The sequence below is a fragment of the Lynx rufus genome, unplaced genomic scaffold, assembly GCF_022079265.1.
Source record: "Lynx rufus isolate CCGP_SWC_20201006 ecotype Redwood Valley unplaced genomic scaffold, mLynRuf1.p SCAF_9, whole genome shotgun sequence".
Lineage (NCBI taxonomy): Eukaryota > Metazoa > Chordata > Mammalia > Carnivora > Felidae > Lynx > Lynx rufus.
Genome location: NW_025814897.1, coordinates 1,746,536 through 1,766,016, shown reverse-complemented (window position 1 = coordinate 1,766,016; position 19,481 = coordinate 1,746,536). Strand labels below are relative to the sequence as shown.

The window sequence follows — 19,481 nt, the reverse complement described above, 5'->3', positions numbered from 1 at the left end:
CCCGTGCACCTTGCCTACTACGCCAGATCCCCAGCACCACAAGCCTGGCAGTGTGCAAGTAGCCCAGATGGGCCACACCACCCCACAGTGAAACCCGCCCCTAGGAGAGGGGAAGAGAAGGTACACACCAGTCTGACTGTGGCCCCAGCAGTGGGCTGGGGGCAAACATAAGGTCTGACTGCGGCACTGCCCACCAATGCAAGTTATTCAAGACAGCACCGGGGAACAGCCCTGCAGTTCCGCACCACTCCAGGGACTATCCAAAATGATGAAATGGAAGAATTCCCCTCAAAAAAATGTCCGGGAAATAACGACAGCTAACGAACGGATCAAAAACGATTTAAACAATATAACAGAAAGTGAATTTAGAATAATATTCATAAAATTAATCGCTGGGCTTGAAAACAGTATAGAGGACAGCAGAGAATCTATTGCTACAGAGATCAAGGGACTAAGGAACACTCAGGAGGAGCTAAAAACGCTATAAACGAGCTGCAAAATAAAATGGAAACGACCACGGCTCAGATTGAAGAGGCAGAGGAAAGAATAGGTGAACTAGAAGATAAAATTATGGAAAAAGAGGAAGCTGAGAAAAAGAGAGATAAAAAAATCCAGGAGTATGAGGGGAAAATTAGAGAACTAAGTGATGCACTAAAGAGAAATAATATATGCATAATTGGTATTCCAGAGGAGGAAGAGAGAGGGAAAGGTGCTGAAGGGGTACTTGAAGAAATTATAGCTGAGAACTTCCCTGAACTGGGCAAGGAAAAAGGCATTGAAATCCAAGAGGCACAGAGAACTCCCTTCAGACGTAACTTGAATCGATCTTTTGCACGACATACTATAGTGAAACTGGCAAAATACAAGGATAAAGAGAAAATTCTGAAAGCAGCTAGAGATAAACATGCTCTAACACATAAAGGGAGACCTATAAGACTCGTGACCGATCTCTCTACTGAAACTTGGCAGGCCAGAAAGGAATGGCAGGAAATCTTCAATGTGATGAACAGAAAAAATGTGCAGCTGAGAATCCTGTATCCAGCAAATCTGTCATTTAGAATAGAAGGAGAGATAAAGGTCTTCCCAAACAAACAAAAACTGAAGGAATTCATCACCACTAAACCAGCCCTACAAGAGATCCTAATGGGGATCCTGTGAGACAAAGTACAAGAGACATCGCTACAAGCATGAAATCTACGGACATCACAATGACTCTAAGCCCATGCCTTTCTATAATAACACTGAATGTAAATGGACTAAATGAGCCAACCAACAGACATAGGGTATCAGAATGGATAACAAAACAGGACCCATCTATTTGCTGTCTACAATTGACTCATTTTAGACCTGAGGACACCTTCAGATTGAGAGTGAGGGGATGGAGAACTATTTATCATGCTACTGGAAGCCAAAAGAAAGCCGGAGTAGCCATACTTATATCAGACAAACTAGACTTTAAATTAAAGGCTGTAACAAGAGATGAAGAAGGGCATTATATAATCATTACAGGGTCTATCCATCAGGAAGAGCTAACAATTATAAATGTCTATGCGCCGAATACGGGAGCCCCCAAAATATATAAAACAATTACTCATAAACATAAGCAACCTTATTGATAAGAATGTGGTAATTTCAGGGGACTTTAACACCCCACTTACAGAAATGGATAGATCATCTAGACACATGGTCAGTAAAGAAACAAGGGACCTGAATGATACATTGGATCAGATGGACTTGACAGATATATTTAGAACTCTGCATCCCAAAGCAACAGAATATACTTTCTTCTCGAGTGCACATGGAACATTCTCCAAGACAGATCACATACTGGGTCACAAAACAGCCCTTCATAAGTATACAAGAATTGAGATCATACCATGCATACTTTCAGACCACAATGCTATGAAGCTTGAAATCAACCACAGGAAAAAGTCTGGAAAACCTCCAAAAGCATGGAGGTTAAAGTACACCCTACTAAAGAATGAGTGGGTCAACCAGGCAATTAGAGAAGAAATTAAAAAATATATGGAAACAAATGAAAATGAAAATACAACAATCCAAACGCTTTGGGATGCAGCGAAGGCAGTCCTGAGAGGAAAATACATTGCAATCCAGGGCTATCTCAAGAAACAAGAAAAATCCCAAATACACAATCTAACAGCACACCTCAAGGAAATAGAAGCACAGCAACAAAGACAGCCTAAACCCAGCAGAAGAAGAGAAATAATAAAGATCAGAGCAGAAATAAACAATATAGAATCTAAAAAAACTGGAGAGCAGATCAATGAAACCAAGAGTTGTTTTTTTGAAAAAATAAACAGAATTGATAAAACTCTAGCCAGGCTTCTCAAAAAGAAAAGGGAGATGACCCAAATAGATAAAATCATGAATGAAAATGGAATTATTACAACCAATCCCTCAGAGATACAAGCAATTATCAGGGAATACTATGAAAAATTATATGCCAACAAATTGGACAACCTGGAAGAAATGGACAAATTCCTAAACACCCACACGCTTCCAAAACTCAATCTGGAGGAAATAGAAAGCTTGAACAGACCCATAACCAGCAGAGAAATGGAATCAGTTATCAAAAATCTCCCAACAAATAAGAGTCCAGGACCAGATGGCTTCCCAGGGGAGTTCTACCAGACATTTAAAGCAGAGATAATACCTATCCTTCTCAAGCTATTCCAAAAAATAGAAAGGGAAGGAAAACTTCCAGACTCATTCTATGAAGCCAGTGTTAGTTTGATTCCTAAACCAGACAGAGACCCAGTTAAAAAAAGAGAACTACAGGCCAATATCCCTGATGAATATGGATGAAAAAATTCTCAATAAGATACTAGCAAATCGTATTCAACAGCATATAAAAACAATTATTCACCATGATCAAGTGGGATTCATTCCTGGGATGCAGGGCTGGTTCAACATTCGCAAATCAATCAACGTGATACATCACATTAATAACAGAAAAGATAAGAACCATATGATCCTGTCAATCGATGCAGAAAAGGCATTTGACAAAATTCAGCACCCTTTCTTAACAAAAACCCTTCAGAAAGTCAGGATAGAAGGAACATACTTAAACATCATAAAAGCCATTTATGAAAAGCCCACAGCTAACATCATCCTCAATGGGGAAAAACTGAGAGCTTTTTCCCTGAGATCAGGAACACGACAGGGATGTCCACTCTCACTGCTGTTGTTTAACATAGTATTGGAAGTGCTAGCATCAGCAATCAGACAACAAAAGGAAATCAAAGGCATCAAAATTTGCAAAGATGAAGTCAATCTTTCACTTTTTGCAGATGACATGATACTATACATGGGAAATCCGACAGACTCCACCAAAAGTCTGCTAGAACTGATACATGAATTCAGCAAAGTTGCAGGATACAAAATCAATGTACAGAAATCAGTTGCATTCTTATACACTAATAATGAAGCAACAGAAAGACAAATAAAGAAACTGATCCCATTCACAATTGCACCAAAAAGCATAAAATACCTACGGATAAATCTAACCAAAGATGTAAAAAATCTGTATGCTGAAAACTATAGAAAGCTTATGAAAGAAATTGAAGAAGATATAAAGAAATGGAAAGACATTCCCTTCTCATGGATTGGAAGAATAGTGTCAAAATGTCAATACTACCCAAAGCTATCTACACATTCAATGCAATCCCAATCAAAACTGCACCAGCATTCTTCTCAAAACTAGAACAAGCAATCCTAAAATTCATACGGAACCACAAAAGGCCCCTAATAGCCAAAGTAATTTTGAAGAAGAAGACCAGAGCAAGAGGCATCACAATCCCCGAGTTTAGCCTCTACTACAAAGCTGTCATCATCAAGACAGCATGGTATTGGCACAAAAACAGACACAAAGACCAAAGGAATAGAATAAAAACCCCAGAACTAGACCCACAAACGTATGGCCAACTCATCTTTGACAAAGCAGGAAAGAACATCCAATGGAAAAAAGACAGTCTCTTTAACAAATGGTGCTGGGAGAACTGGACAGCAACATGCAGAAGGTTGAAACTAGACCACTTTCTCACACCATTCACAAAAATAAACTCAAAATGGATCAAGGACCTGAATGGGAGACAGGAAACCATCAAAACCCTACAGGAGAAAGCAGGAAAAGACCTCTCTGACCTCAGCCGTAGCAATCTCTTCCTTGACACATCCCCTAAGGCAAGGGAATTAAAAGCAAAAATGAACTACTGGGACCTTATGAAGATAAAAAGCTTCTGCACAGCAAAGGAAACAACCAACAAAACTAAAAGGCAACCAACGGAATGGGAAAAGATATTTGCAAATAACATATTGGACAAAGGGCTAGTATCCAAAATCTATAAAGAGCTCACCAAACTCCACACCCAGAAAACAAATAACCCAGTGAAGAAATGGGCAGAAAACATGAATAGACACTTCTCTAAAGAAGACATCCGGATGGCCAACAGGCACATGAAAAGATGCGTAACGTTGCTCCTCATCAGGGAAATACAAATCAAAACCACACTCAGATATCACCTCAGGCCAGTCAGAGTGGCCAAAATGAACAAATCAGGAGACTATAGGTGCTGGAGAGGATGTGGAGGAACGGGAACCCTCTTGCACTGTTGGTGGGAATGCAAACTGGGGCAGCCACTCTGGAAAACAGTGTGGAGGTTCCTCAAAAAATTAAAAATAGACCTACCCTATGACCCAGCAGTAGCACTGCTAGGAATTTACCCAAGGGATACAGGAGTACTGATGCATAGGGGCACTTGTACCCCAATGTTTATAGCAGCACTCTCGACAATAGCCAAATTATGGAAAGAGCCGAAATGTCCATCAACTGATGAATGGATAAAGAAATTGTGGTTTATATACACAATGGAGTACTACAGGGCAATGAGAAAGAATGAAATACGGCCCTTTGTAGCAACGTGGATGGAACTGGAGAGTGTGATGCCAAGCGAAATAAGCCATACAGAGAAAGACAGATACCATATGGTTTCACTCTTATGTGGATCCTGAGAAACTTAACAGAAACCCATGGGGGAGGGGAAGGAAAAAAAAAAAAAGAGGTTAGAGTGGGAGAGAATCAAACATAAGAGACTCTTAAAAACTGAGAACAAACTGAGGGTTGATGGGGGGTGGGAGGGAGCAGAGGGTGGGTGATGGGTATTGAGGAGGGCACCTTTTGGGATGAGCACTGGGTGTTGTATGAAAACCAATTTGACAATAAATTTCATATATTGAAGAAAAAAAAAGAAATATACATTATCTGAAAGAATGATTTTCAAAAAATGCATATCACCATCTCTTATAACCCAAAACTTCTCTTATCTTCACTTTGTATAACTTTGTTTTGCAAAACAAAATAAAAATGTAAAATCATACTGTAGATGCGGAAACTATATAACCAGGTGAAGTGGGTACCCCTAAATTATTTCTATTACAATTAGGGAGTTCAATTTAGAACTTTTTGTCATCAAGATAATACGGCTTTATACTTTTCTATTAAGATAAAAAGTAAATTATACCGAAAATTATAGATTCACCAACTGAATCCTAAGAGGATTTTCATTACCAAAATACCTTCACTTTAAGGTTACGAAAAAAAAAACTGAAAGCCTAAGAACTTGAACAAGGCACTTCCTGGGGCGAGCTTCTGAAGGAATAATTCTAATGAGAAATTAAAATTGATTACTTACCTGTAAGATAACAAGAGCGTTTTCTATGGAAAGGTCATCTGATGGTAGGCCTTCACTTTTCCAAATTAACTGCTCACTTTCAGTACAAAGAAATCTCCTTAGATCAAATTCTGAAAAGATATTAATATCTCACTACAGTGATCATGGACTTGACAAAGGAAAGGGAACAAAACTATTTAAGACACACTAAAACAAAAGTCACAGAATTATCCTTAATCCATTCCTCTCCCTTTAGCACCAAAAGCTAAGGGTGGCAGTGGAGGAGTTTAAAACAAAAAGTACAAAGGAATGAAAGTCAGTTAAATTATATTTCTTGTATATTTAATAAACGTTTCACAACTATAATAATTTGTGAAAACCACAAAAGTCACAAGGAATGTTGGAATTCCTACATCCCATTTTATGATATGCAATTATTGTGAAAATCAATGTATTAAAATATTTAAATGCATTCATACATTACCAAAAATACCCCAAGCTCTCAGTTTCAGAGAGTCATTTCAGGAATGTAAGATCATTGTGACAAAACAATTCAGAGAACAATTGTAGAATTGAGCAAATCTGAAGTAGATTTGGTTTCTTTTAGCTTATAGAACATTTTCCTCATTTATCAAAAAATACAGTTTTAGTATATTGAAATTTCAAAACATGAATGACTAAGTACAGACTTTCAAGACAAGCTGACTTGGTCCATTCTTCCAAGCAGGTTTTTCTCAGACCCTCAGGAGCAGCAGAAAGATAGGTAATGAAGGCAGCAGCCAGCTGAGCCCTCTTAGGAAGAGTAGCTAATTCCTCTGTTATCTCTGCAACCTGCACAAGAAGAGAGAGAGCAGGGGCGGGGATGGGGGGATGGATATGTTCTAAAACGTGAAAAGCATGACAGCTTCATAAATTAGAGTTTTGACTGTAGAAAAAAAAATCAGTTGCCGGTTTAAAGTAATAACCCCTGTTGTGCATGCAATTGTGAAAATGTAAAAATAGCCACAAGATCTCAGACCCTGCTGAAGTTTTTAAAATGTATGAAATACCAACATTATTTGTAGAGATGAACATATTTTGTCATTGAAAGTTCATAATGGTTCCTATGAAGCAGAAATTTTATCCCAATTACAGTTAAAAACTGTGAATTAGCATCACTTTGGAAACTACAACTAAGTACACAGAGTAAGAGCAAAGGTACAAAACAAAATTTTAAAAATGCATGGAGATGCCTTAGTTAAAAGCACAGTGTGACTGCAGCATAGATGTGAGCAGGGAGAGTAGCAATGCAGAAAAGGTGGAAAGAGAGAGGCAGAGCGGGCTGGCCATGCACACAATGGAGCTTCTGCTATAACCCGGGGCGGTAATGAACCACTGCAAGTGTTCAAACAGGGCAGACAGGGATAGAATGAGACTGGGTTTACAAAGATTATTCAGCTGACAAATAAGGAACCAACCAATTTAAGGGTCAGATAGGAGGGGGACAAGTTAGAGGAGAATTTAGGTAAATAAATAAACAAACAAACTGGCACTAAAGACAGAAGACAAATTTGAAGGATATTTGCAAGTGGACATGACAAGCAAACAAGGAAATCTAACAGAGAGATTACTCGTAGTTAAACACGATCATTAATCAAAAACCTCCTAACAAGGGCACCTGGGCGGCTCAGTGGGTTAAGCAACAGACTTTGGCTCAGGTCATGATCTCGTGTCTCTGTGTGAGTTCAAGCTCCACATCAGGCTCTCTCTGGTCATCGCAGAGGCTGGAGCCTGCTTTGGATCCTCTGTCCTTCTCTCTGCATCTCCCCTGCTCATGCTCTTGCTCTCTCTCAAAAATAAACTGACGTTAAAAAAAAAAAATTCTCAACAAACAAAAGTCCAGGACTTCATGGCTTCACAGGTAAATTCTACCAAACATCTAAGAGTTAATACCTATTTTTCTCATATTATGCTAAGTGAAATAAGTCAGTAGGAGAAACAGAAATACTGTATGATTTCACTTATATGTGGCATCTAAAAAACAAATGAATAGACGAAAAGCAGATTCAGCCCCATAAACACAGAGAACAAACCGATGATTTAGGGGATGGACAGAATGGGTGAATGGGGGGCAGGAGATACAGGATTCCAGTTAGGGAAGGAATAATTCATGAGAATAAATGGCACAACACAGGGAATCATAGTCAATGATATTGTGATTGCACTGCATGGTGACAAATGTAGCTGCACATGTGCTGAGCACAGTGTAACGTGTAGAGCTGTTGAATCACTATGCTGTATACCTGAAACCAACTTAACATTGTAGGTCAACTATACTCAAATAAAAAATTATTAAAAAACAAACAAAAATAGACTACTCATCTCAAAGTATTTCAAAAAAATAGAGAGGAAGGAAAGCATCCAAATTCATTCTAGGAGGCCAGCATTACCCTGACACCAAAACCAGACAAGAACGTAACAAACAATAAATAAAAAAATAAATAAAACTACAGGCCACTATCTCTGATGAACAATGATGCAGAAATTCTCAAAATAACAGCAAAACAAATTCGACAGTACAACTTAAAAAAATCCCTTACCATGTTCAAATGGGATTTACTCCAGTAATGCAAGAGTGCTTCAATATTTGAAAATCAATGTGACACATATTAACAAGAAGGGTAAAAGCTACAGGATGATCGCAATAGACACAGAAAAATCATTTGACAAAATACAACACCCATTCATGATAAAAACGTTAACAAAGTGGGTTTAGAGAGAACATACCTCAAGATAAAGCCGTTAATGAAAACACACAGCCAACATCATACACAAGGGTGAAAAACTGAAAGCTTTTCCTCTAAGACCAGGAAGAAGACAAAGATGCCCACTCTCAACACTTAGATTCAATATAGTATTAGAAGTTCTAGCCACAGCAATCAGACAAGAAAAAAATACATAAAAGCCATCCAAAATGGTAAGGAAGAAGTAAAATTTGCACTATTTGCAGATGACATACTATACATAGAAAACCCCAAAGACTCCACCAAAAAATTATTAAATCTGATAAATGAATTCAATAATGTTGCAGGATACAAAATTAATGTACAGAAACCTGTTGTATTTCTGTATACTAATAATGAGGTAGCAAAAAGAGAAATCAGGAAAACAATCCCATTTACAATTATACTAAAAGAAAAATGCCTAGAAATAAATTTAACCAAGGAAGTAAAAGCCCTACACTGTAAGACACTGATGAAAGAAATTGAAGATGACACCAATGAGAAGATATACCATACTCACTAACTGGAAAAATTATTATCGTTGAAATGTCTATACTACCCAAAGCAATCTACAGATTCAGTGCAATCCCTATCAAAATACTAATAGCATCTTTCACAGAACTAGAACAAATAATCCTAAAATTGCTAAGGACCCACAAAAAACCTTCAATCACCAAAGCAATCTTGAGAAAAACAAAGCTGGAGATCTCACCATCCTAGATTTCATTGTATAACATTAACCTATAGTAATCAAACAGTATGATATTGGCAAAATAATATGCATACAAATCAATGGAAGAGAACACAGAGATCAGAAATAAACCCACACATATATCACGTATATCACAATTTATGACAAAGGAGGCAAGAATATACAATGAGTAAACGATGCTGGGGAAGCTGAAGAGCTAAATGCAAAAGAATAAAACTGGACCACTTTCTAACATCATACCCCAAAATAAAGTGCATTAAAGACCTAAACGGGAGACATGAAACCATAAAACTCCTAGAAGAAAACAGGCAGTAATCTCTTGGATGTCAACCATAGCAACATTTTGCTAGATATGTTTCCTCGGGTGAGGGAAACAAAAGCAAAAATAAACTAATGGCACTACATGAAACTAAACTGCTTTTACACAGCAAAGAAACCATCAACAATAGACAAAGGCTGAATGGGAGAAGATATCTGCAAATGACATAGCCAATAAGGTGTTAACATCCAAAATACCTAAAGAATTAATACAACTCAATACCAAAAAATCCTAATAATCCAATTTAAAAATGGGCAGAAGACCTAAAGAGACATTTCCCCAAAAAAAGACATCCAGATGGCCAACAAACACATGAAAAGATGCTCAACATCACTCATCATCAGGGAAATGCAAATCAAAAGCACATGAGATCTAACCTCCCACCTGTTAGAATGGTTAGTAACAAAAGGCAAGTAATAACAACTGTTGGCAATGTAAAGAGAAAGGAATCCTCTTGCATTCTTGGTGGGAATATATATGGTGCAGCCACTGTGGAGAACAGTATGGAAATTCCTCATAAAATTAAAAAGAGAAATACCATATGGTCCAATAATCCCACTTCTGGTATTTACCCAAAGAAAACAAAAACACTACTTTAAAAGATAAATGAATCCCTAGGTTCATTGCAGCATTATATACAGTAGCCAAGATATGGAAGCAACCTAAGTGTCTATCAATAGATGGATAAAGAAGATGAATGGATATGGGCACCTGGGTGGCTCAGTCGGTTGAGCATCCGACCATGGCTCAGGTCATGATCTCAGAGTTCATGGGTTCAAGCCCCACAATGGGCTCTGTGCTGACAGCTCAGAGTTTGAGGCCTGCTTCAGATTGTCTCTCCCTCTCTCTCTGGCCCTCCCCTGCTAGTGCTCTGTCTCTCCCTCTCTCAAAAATAAATAAACTTTAAAAAAAAAAAAGATGAATGGATAAAGAAGTGATCAAAGATGGCAGTGGAGTAGGAGGAACCCAGGCTCATCTTGTGCCTCAAACACAACTAGATAACTATCAAATCATCTTAAGTACTCAAAAATCGACCTGAAGACTAACAGAACAACCCAACAACCAAAAGCAGAGAAGAAGCCACAATGAATAAAGTATAAAGTGTGGAGACGTGGTTTGGGGGAGAAACGGACTGCAGGTGCTGTGGACAGGGAGGAGCCATGGTCACAGAGAAGGGCAACAGAGAGAGAGAGAGAGAGAGAGAGAGAGAGAGAGAGAGAGAGAGAGGCACACACAGGGGAATGCACAAGGAGAACGATTCCACAAAGCCAGTGGCTTGGAAAACAAGAGGGGCAGATTTTCATGAGTTCTTGCCACCATCAGGGTTTAAAGCCTGTAGTTTCAAAGGTCAGAGGGCCTGGCTGGGATGAAGCCCGTAAGAGTTACCTGGGGAGAAGGCAGGCAAACAACCTGGAGGCGGACAGCATGGAAACAGGATCTGAAAAATGCCTGGGGCACACAGGGCTTCCCTGTGAGGCAGCATTCTGGGAGACACCTCTCCCTCGCAGGGGACAAAGGAGCTAGCTGGTGGCCTTCCCTCCCCTGCTTCTCAGCATCGACAGAGGGCCACCTGCGGTAAACAGCACAGCGCCCACACCAGTTTGCCTCAATCTCAGTGTGGGGGGCCCCTTCCTCAGAGACAGACAGAAACCCCCACCCACACCATGTCTCCAAACCAGAGTGTTCTACAGGGCTTCAGTTCTGGTGGAGGTGGTGACAGGTCTCCTTTCATAAGCAGAACAGAGCAAGCATAGTTAAAACTCTCCACATTCAGGCCACGGACCAAACACTGACCACAGCAGGCTAGGAGAGCATCTGCAGATGACTGGCCTGAAGGACAGAGCAGCCAAAACACAACAGCAGAGCACACGCAGCACATTCTGAAGACAATTTCTTAAGTGCCAGGCCCTGGGGACTACATGACCTTTCTTCATAAGGCCATTGCCTTCAAGAGCAGGATATACACTTTTCTGACACACAGAATAAGGCAAAGACTTAGACATAATACCAAGATGGAGGAATTTATCCCACATGAAAGAACAAGATAAGGCTACAGCCAGCTATCTGACAGAAACAGATAGAAGTAACATGCCAGATGGAGAATTTAAAGCAACAATCCTAAGGATAGTCACTGGACTTGAGAGAAGAACAGAAGAAATTAGGGAGACACTTACCACGGAGGTAAGAGAATTAAAAAAGAAGTAGAGATGCAGAATGCAATAAATGAGGCTGGAATGCAATGAACACAGGCTGGAAGAAGCAGAGGAATGAATTAATGACCTATAAGATGAAATAATGTAAAATAATGAAGCTGAACAAAAGAAAGAAGAATTACGGAATAGTAAAATAGACTTAGGGAACTCAGTGACTCCATCAAATATAATGGCACTCATAATATAGGAGTCCCAGAAGAGAGAGAGAAGGGGACAGAAAATTTATTTCGAGAAATAATAGCAGAAAATGTCCCTAATCTGGAGAAGAAAACAGACACCCAGATCCAGGAGGCAGTAAAAACTCCCATAAAAATCAACAAAAGCAAGCCAACACCAAAACATATTCTAATTAAATTTGCAAACTATAGTGGTAAAGAAAAAAAATCTTAAGTGTCTATCAATAGATGGATAAAGAAGATGAATGGATATGGGCACCTGGGTGGCTCAGTCGGTTGAGCATCCGACCATGGCTCAGGTCATGATCTCAGAGTTCATGGGTTCAAGCCCCACAATGGGCTCTGTGCTGACAGCTCAGAGTTTGAGGCCTGCTTCAGATTGTCTCTCCCTCTCTCTCTGGCCCTTAAGTTAAAAGGGAAGACCCATAAGGCTAGCTGGAGATTTCTCAACAGAAACTGGGGAAGACAGAAGGGAGTGGCATGATATATTCGAAGTGCATAATGGGGAAAATCCACAGCCAAGAATGCTCTATACAGCAAAGCTATCTTTCAGAATAGAAGGAGAGATAAAGAGTTTCCCAGACAAACAAAAACTAAAGGAGGTCATGACCTATACCAGCCCTATAAGAAATACTAGAGGGGACTCTTTGAGTGGGAAGGAAAAACCAAAAGTGACAGAGACAACAAAGGAACACAGAAAATCTCCAGAGACAATGACAAGTAACAAAATGGTAATAAACATGTATCTATCAATAATTACTCTGAATGTAAATGGACTAAACACTCCAATCAAAGACACAGGGTGTCAGAATGGATAAAAAAAAAAAAAAAAAAAGACCTATCTATATGTTGCCTACAAGAGACTCACTTTAGACCTAAAGACACCTGCAGATGGAAAGTAAGGATGTGGAGAAATATTTATCACACAAATGGATGTCAAAAGAAAGTCTGGCAATACTTATGTCATACAAATTCGACTTTGATATTGTATTGTTTTTATCCTGCACTGGCCTCATGAAATGACTGAATGTATTCCCTCTATTCCATTATTTGTAATATTTTGATAAAGATTGTCATTAATTTTTTTTCAAATGTTTGGTACAATTCACCAATGAAACCATGTGGTCTTGGACATTTCTATGCTGGGAGATTTCTGATTCCTAATTAAAGTTTCATTCTGTTTTTAATTTTTATTTTTTGGAAAAATTGGTCATTGCTTTCAATGTTATATGTTATTGTCTATTCAGGTCACTATTATATTTATTTCTGATTTTTCTGTGATACTTCCTTCCTCCAGTAAATTTCAGTTAATTTTCTTCTTTTTCTAGTTCCTTGTGGTATAAGGTTGTTTACTTGAACTTTTTCTTTTTTTTTTTTTTTTTTTTTAATTTTTTTTTTCAACGTTTATTTATTTTTGGAACAGAGAGAGACAGAGCATGAACGGGGGAGGGGCAGAGAGAGAGGGAGACACAGAATTGGAAACAGGCTCCAGGCTCTGAGCCATCAGCCCAGAGCCCGACGCGGGGCTCGAACTCACGGACTGCAAGATCGTGACCTGGCTGAAGTCGGACGCTTAACCGACTGCGCCACCCAGGCGCCCCTTGAACTTTTTCTTAATACAAGCAGTTATAGTGTAAATTTCACTTTAACATCTGCTTTTGTGGCATCTCATAGGTTTTGGAATATTGGTTTTTTTGCTTTGACACATATTTTGATTTGCCGCTTGATTTATTTGGCCCACTGCCTGTGCAACAGTGTTATCATTTAATACTTACATCGTAAATATTTAATATTTACGCTGTAGACTTTCCAGCTTTGTTTTGTTATTGATCTTCAGTTTTGTCCAATTGTGGTTGGAAAATATACTTGGTAGGATTTCAGTCTTCTTAAGTTTATAATATTTCTTATGTCTCTTTTTATGTGATTCAACCAGGGGGATTCCTCTGTATGTACTCAAAGAAAATGTGTATTCTATTTTTCATGGATGGAATGTTTTATATGCATCTTTTAGAACCATATATTCTGAAGTGTACTCCAAGTAAAACATGTTCTTGTTGAAAAAAACCAGTAACTTTAAGTGAGGGAACTCATTTAAAACAAAGCATATGAGAAAGGAGGTAGACAGGGCCATGGGGGAAATAGGTGAAGGAGACTGGGAGTACACTCCTCATGACAAGAACCGAATGATGATGTACAGAACTGCTGAATTACTGTACTGCATTCCTGAAACTAATATAACATTGTATATTAACCACACTGAAATTAAAATTAAAAACTTACTATAAAAAAAGAGAATGAATAAAGAAGATACACACACATGCACACACAAGAGAGTATTATGCAGCCATAAAAAAAGAATGGAAAAAATCTTAAAAAAAGAATGAACTCTTCCCATTTGTGACAACATGGGTGGGGCCTAAGAGTATTATGCTAAGTGAAACAACTCAAAGAAAACAAATTCCATGGGATTTCACTTACATGTGGAATCTAAAAAACAAATAAACAAACAAACATACAAAGAAAAAAACAGAAACAGACTCGTGAATACACAGAACTGGTGGTTGCCAGACATGAAGGAGATTACGAGGTACAAACTCGCAGCTAGAAACTAAGTAAGTCATGGGGATGTGATATACGACATAGGGAACGTAGTCCATAAGACTGTAATAATTGTGTGGTGACAGATGGTAACTAGACATTTTGTAATGTACATAAATGTTGAATCGCTATGTTGAACACCTGAAACTAATATAATATTGTAAGTCAACTGTAATTCAGTAAGAAAATAACTAAAAATAAAATGAAAATGAAGGCTGGACCAAAACAAAAAAACAAAAAACAAACCCCTAACAACTCAGCAGTCTGGAAATACAGCTTTGGTCACCACCATGGCATGGAGGACATTACTGAGACTAGACGAGACAAGCCCAGAAGAGGTGCAGGGACAGGGGCTGAGGAAGGGAATGCTGAGGCACTCAAACACTCCAGGGTGAGCACAGGGGGGAATCCCGTCGGGAGGGGTCTAACTGGTTTAAGAAAAACGAACCTATCAACCAAAAAAAATGACACAACACGGTAACAAAGTCAAAATAACAGATTATTTGTAGAAGAAATCAGTGGCCAGCACTGTCAAATCCTGAGCTTGCTGTCCTGGAAGGTGAAGTTCAGGGTAATCTCTGGAGAGAACTACGACGTTTCCCCTCAAGTCATCGTCACCCCTGCCTTTCCCTCCGTAACATATGCAACCGGAAGAGGAACAGGCCACAATGTCCAAAACCCACTCACATAAAAACATTCTGCTTAAAAATCAACTCACACCATGGCCATTAAAATCTAGGTCATTTATCCTAACCTAGTGCAAAGTTGAGGGATATTTCGCCCCTTTTTTTCTTTTTCTAACAAATACATTACAGATTTTTCTGTGTTTTAAAGGAAGCCTCTTTCTGACCTCTGTCTCTCTCAGACAAACCTGTGCGTTCCATCTTTTGTGCTCTCGGTCAAGCTGATTAATTAGCACTTCTGCGGCTTTAATTGTTTCCTGCGCTCTGCTCACTTCAGCTTCCAGCTTGGCGGCTTCTGAAGTCCTGCTCTGAAATCTAGGAAAACATTAAAATTTAATTAAAGGCCAAGGGGTCTAAGAGAGATTTGACTACATTATCCTTAGATACTAAAGTGAGCTTTTATATAAGAATTTAATTAACGATAATACTGCCAATATTTGTGTTTGAAGTATCATTAACACGAACCGGGAGAACTGAAGCCCGGCTCTTACAGGGCCGCGACGACCTGCTGCTTGCGGGCCAATTTCTCCATGTGACATTCAGGGCCCTGTCGGAAGACTGACCCTATCTGTCTCTTCAGTTGTACATCATTTGAGGCCAGTCCAGCAACACCACATGTCAATCTCTAGAAATTCTGTTCTCCGGAAACACCCTGTCCTCTGTCTGCTTCTTCAGGGTGCCCCATGTGCCTGGAATACATTCCAGCCCCTCTTATCCCTACCCCACCCCTCACTCTAACTCCTTGAAATCTCTATTTAACAAAAATATAAATAAAATTTTAAAACTCATTTCAAAAATCCAATTCTCTACCTACGTGCCTGTTTGTCCAAGTTTATAACTGTCCTTTTAAATTATTTTCCTTAAGAAATACTTGTACGAATTTATTATTTTATCAAATAGAACAGTACTATTCCAGATTATTACCCAGTCAGTCCTTCAACAAATATGTAAGTACTTACAAAATGCCCCAGATTGTGACAAATATAAACAAAACAAAACAAAACAAGGGACACCTGGGTGGCTCACACTGTTAAGCATCCAACTCTTGATTTTGGCTCAAGTCAGGATCTCATGGTTTGTGAGATCGAGCCCCATGTAGGGCTCTGCATTGAGATCACGGACCCTGCTGGGGATTCTCTCTCTCCCTGTCTCTCTGCTGCTCCCCCGCTAGCACCCATGCACTCTCTCTCTCAAAATAAGTATTTTAAAAGACAAAACAATAAACAGCAACAAAAAAAGCATGTCATATCTCATGTAATCCTCAGAACCACAGTTCAAAATGAATATTATGATTCTCATCTTACAAAAATGAAGACTTAGACCCCAACAGATTATTTCACATTTCACCAATCATCAGTAGAAGATCTACAATTCATACATGGGTGTGTCTAAGCTCCATTTGGCCAACGGTGCATTTTATCACCTCTCTAAGTGCTCTACATACCTTGTTCTCCTGCACATAGGACTAGACAGAACTGAGGTTTCCAGTATGGTGGCCACTAGCCACATGGGGCTTTTCAAATTTAAATTACTAAAAGCAAACAAAACTTCAAATTCAATTCCTCGGTCGAATTACACACACTGCAGTGCTGGTGGCTACCAGACTGGATAATGCAGGTTACAGAACATCTCCACCATCTCGTCCGGTTCCATGGTGCAGCCTCACTCCAGCCCTGGGAACATGTACTACATACTCACTCACCTCAACAATTCATTCTGTGGACACAGTTTTACCATAAATGTGGGCCGAATTAAGCCAACTTGCACGTTTCTGTAGAAGTTGTATTAAAATGGCAAATGTCTCCATTTTGTCAGATTAGAATTTAAAATTGAAAGACCATACTCATTTTTCAACTACTCTTTTCTTTGGAAGTATCCCAGAAAAGACTGTCACTCACAACCCAGAGTCAGTTAAATCTTAGGGTTCAAGTAAACGATTATTAACCAGCATGAATTCATTCTTGATAATAACTCTAAAAATGGAAAATTCCTTTCTGTTTCACTTAAAATTAAAAGCTAATTCTGAAGGTTTTGAAAACAATCCTTCCAAAATATTGATAGTATGATGTAGTAATTAAGAACAGGTACTTTACAGAGTTAGAAAAAACAACAATCTAAGGCTAGCTTTGTCATTTAGACTGTTCCACACAGACAAACCTTCCTAATCTGCACAATGAAAGAATACCCACCTCTGAGTCCTAAAAATAGTAAGTATGTAAAGTGCCTAGGGCAACGTCTGACCACTGTACAAGTGACTAACAAATGGAATCAAAACATCGCTACCACATGCTAACTACTCAATAAATATTTGACAATCGGTTGAATATGAAGCACTAAGGCTGAACATATGAAACTGAAAGGAATAATCATTTTCCCTACAGTTCTCAGTATCTGGAAAAAAGTGAAGTTTCTTTCGTATAACTCTAACACAAAAAAATTCAGAAATATTGAAAACACTGTATTTATAGGTTTGAGGCTTCTTTTTGTTTTTTTTCTCTGTAAGTTAATATATATAAATATAAATAGAGATCATTGTTTCCTGTATAGAGAAAAAATAGTTTTCAACCTGATGAATTTCTTTCTTGGTACAATAATTTGTATTTCTTCCACAAAAAGAGAAGCAAAATGTAACACACCACTTAAAAAAAAAAGCATGCAATGGGGTGCCTGGGTGGCTCAGTCGGTCGAGTGTCCGACTCTTGATTTTGGCTCAGGTCGTGATCTCGTGGTTTGTGAGTTTGAGTCCCCATGCCGGGCTCTGTGCTGACAGTTTGAAGCCTGCTTGGGATTCTGTCTCTCCCTCTCTGTCTCTCTCCCTCCCCTGCTCTTTCTCTCTCTCAAAAAAAATATAAAAATAAACTTTAAAAATTACAAAAACAAAAGCATGCATTTAGAAAAGTTTTAGTCTTGGGGTGCCTGGGGGGCTCAGTTGGTTAAGCATCTGACTTCGGCTCAGGTCATGATCTTGGGGTGCTATGTCTGTCTGTCTCTCTCTCTCCCAAAAATAAACATTAAAAATTTTTTTTTAAAAACAAAAGTTTTAGTCTTATAAAGCTGTAAGCAAATGACAACATACATAATATTTAATCACATATCCTCCAGGTTTTTAAAAAATTTTTTAATGTTTATTTATATTTGGGAAACAGAGAGAGAGGTGGTGGGGGGGGGGGGCAGAGAGAGGACACACAGAATCCGAAGCAGGCTCCAGGCTCTGATCTGTCGGCACAGAGCCCAACGCAGGGTTCGAACTCATGAATCCCGAGATCATGGCCTGAGCCAAAGTCGGATGCTTAACCAACTGAGCTACCCAGGCGCCCCCGATATCCTCCAGTTTTTCAATCTTCACAATTTTTTTTTTAATTTTTTTTTTCAACGTTTATTTATTTTTGAGACAGAGAGAGACACAGCATGAATGGGGGAGGGGGCAGAGAGAGAGGGAGACACAGAATCAGAAACAGGCTCCAGGCTCTGAGCCATCAGCCCAGCGCCTGACGCGGGGCTCGAACTCACGGACCGCGAGATCGTGACCTGGCTGAAGTCGGACGCTTAACCGACTGCGCCACCCAGGCACCCCAATCTTCACAATTTTTATAGGAAAACTGTCCTACAGTTGTTAGGATACCCACACCAGTATCTTCTATCCTACAGTCAAGAGCAATCACATGAGGCGAGAGATACAGAAGAGGTTTTACAATCAATAATAGTCATAAATGGTCCTGAAACTTAAGTACAATACTGCATAAAGGAATATTTTTCTCAACACTAAAAGGCACAAAGTTAAGAGAAGACAAGTTTTTAAATGTGATCGTGCAGCCTCAGGAAGATCACCAAATAGGTTGGACTACAGCATCATTCAAAATAGAGGAGCCTGAAGCCCTAAGTCTGGAGACTACAGATACACAGATACCAGTGGAAACCCGGAGCATGAACTTGCTACGTTCTGTCCCTCTCGTTGGATTCCCCCGGGCTCAGCAATGTCTACAGGGACCACTCCACAAATGGAAACCCCAAATATGTTTGCTCTTACCAAAAACATTTTTTTTTAAGAAGAATACCTTCTACATTATTTCATATGCTTCCCCATTTTAGAGTAAAAATCACAAAAAGAAATGAAAATAATGATTATAACTAAGCTTTTCAAAATTGAAAAATCAGTTGAGGTATGTTCTCGAATACGCACAATGCAATTTTTTTTCAAAATACATTTTAAACTTAACTTACTTCTCTTTGAGTTCTGATACTTTCTGGCCGACAGAATTTAGAAGTTCCTCTAGCTTCCTTTTTCGGTCTTCAGTTTTCTTCAAATTTCTAAAACAATTCAATTTTAT

General features: G+C 39.0%; 1 protein-coding gene across 1 annotated transcript in view; it reads right to left on the bottom strand.

Moving 5' to 3' along the window:
- DYNC2H1 (dynein cytoplasmic 2 heavy chain 1) overlaps positions 1-19,481 on the bottom strand; it is a 348,687-nt gene that overhangs the window by 202,982 nt on the left and 126,224 nt on the right. Inside the window, exons 60-63 of the mRNA XM_047072515.1 lie at positions 19,375-19,461; positions 15,342-15,468; positions 6,380-6,521; positions 5,712-5,821 (exon numbers count right to left, since the gene is read on the bottom strand). Of these exons, the coding sequence (XP_046928471.1) occupies positions 5,712-5,821; positions 6,380-6,521; positions 15,342-15,468; positions 19,375-19,461 (466 nt within the window). The remainder of the gene's footprint in view (positions 1-5,711; positions 5,822-6,379; positions 6,522-15,341; positions 15,469-19,374; positions 19,462-19,481) is intronic.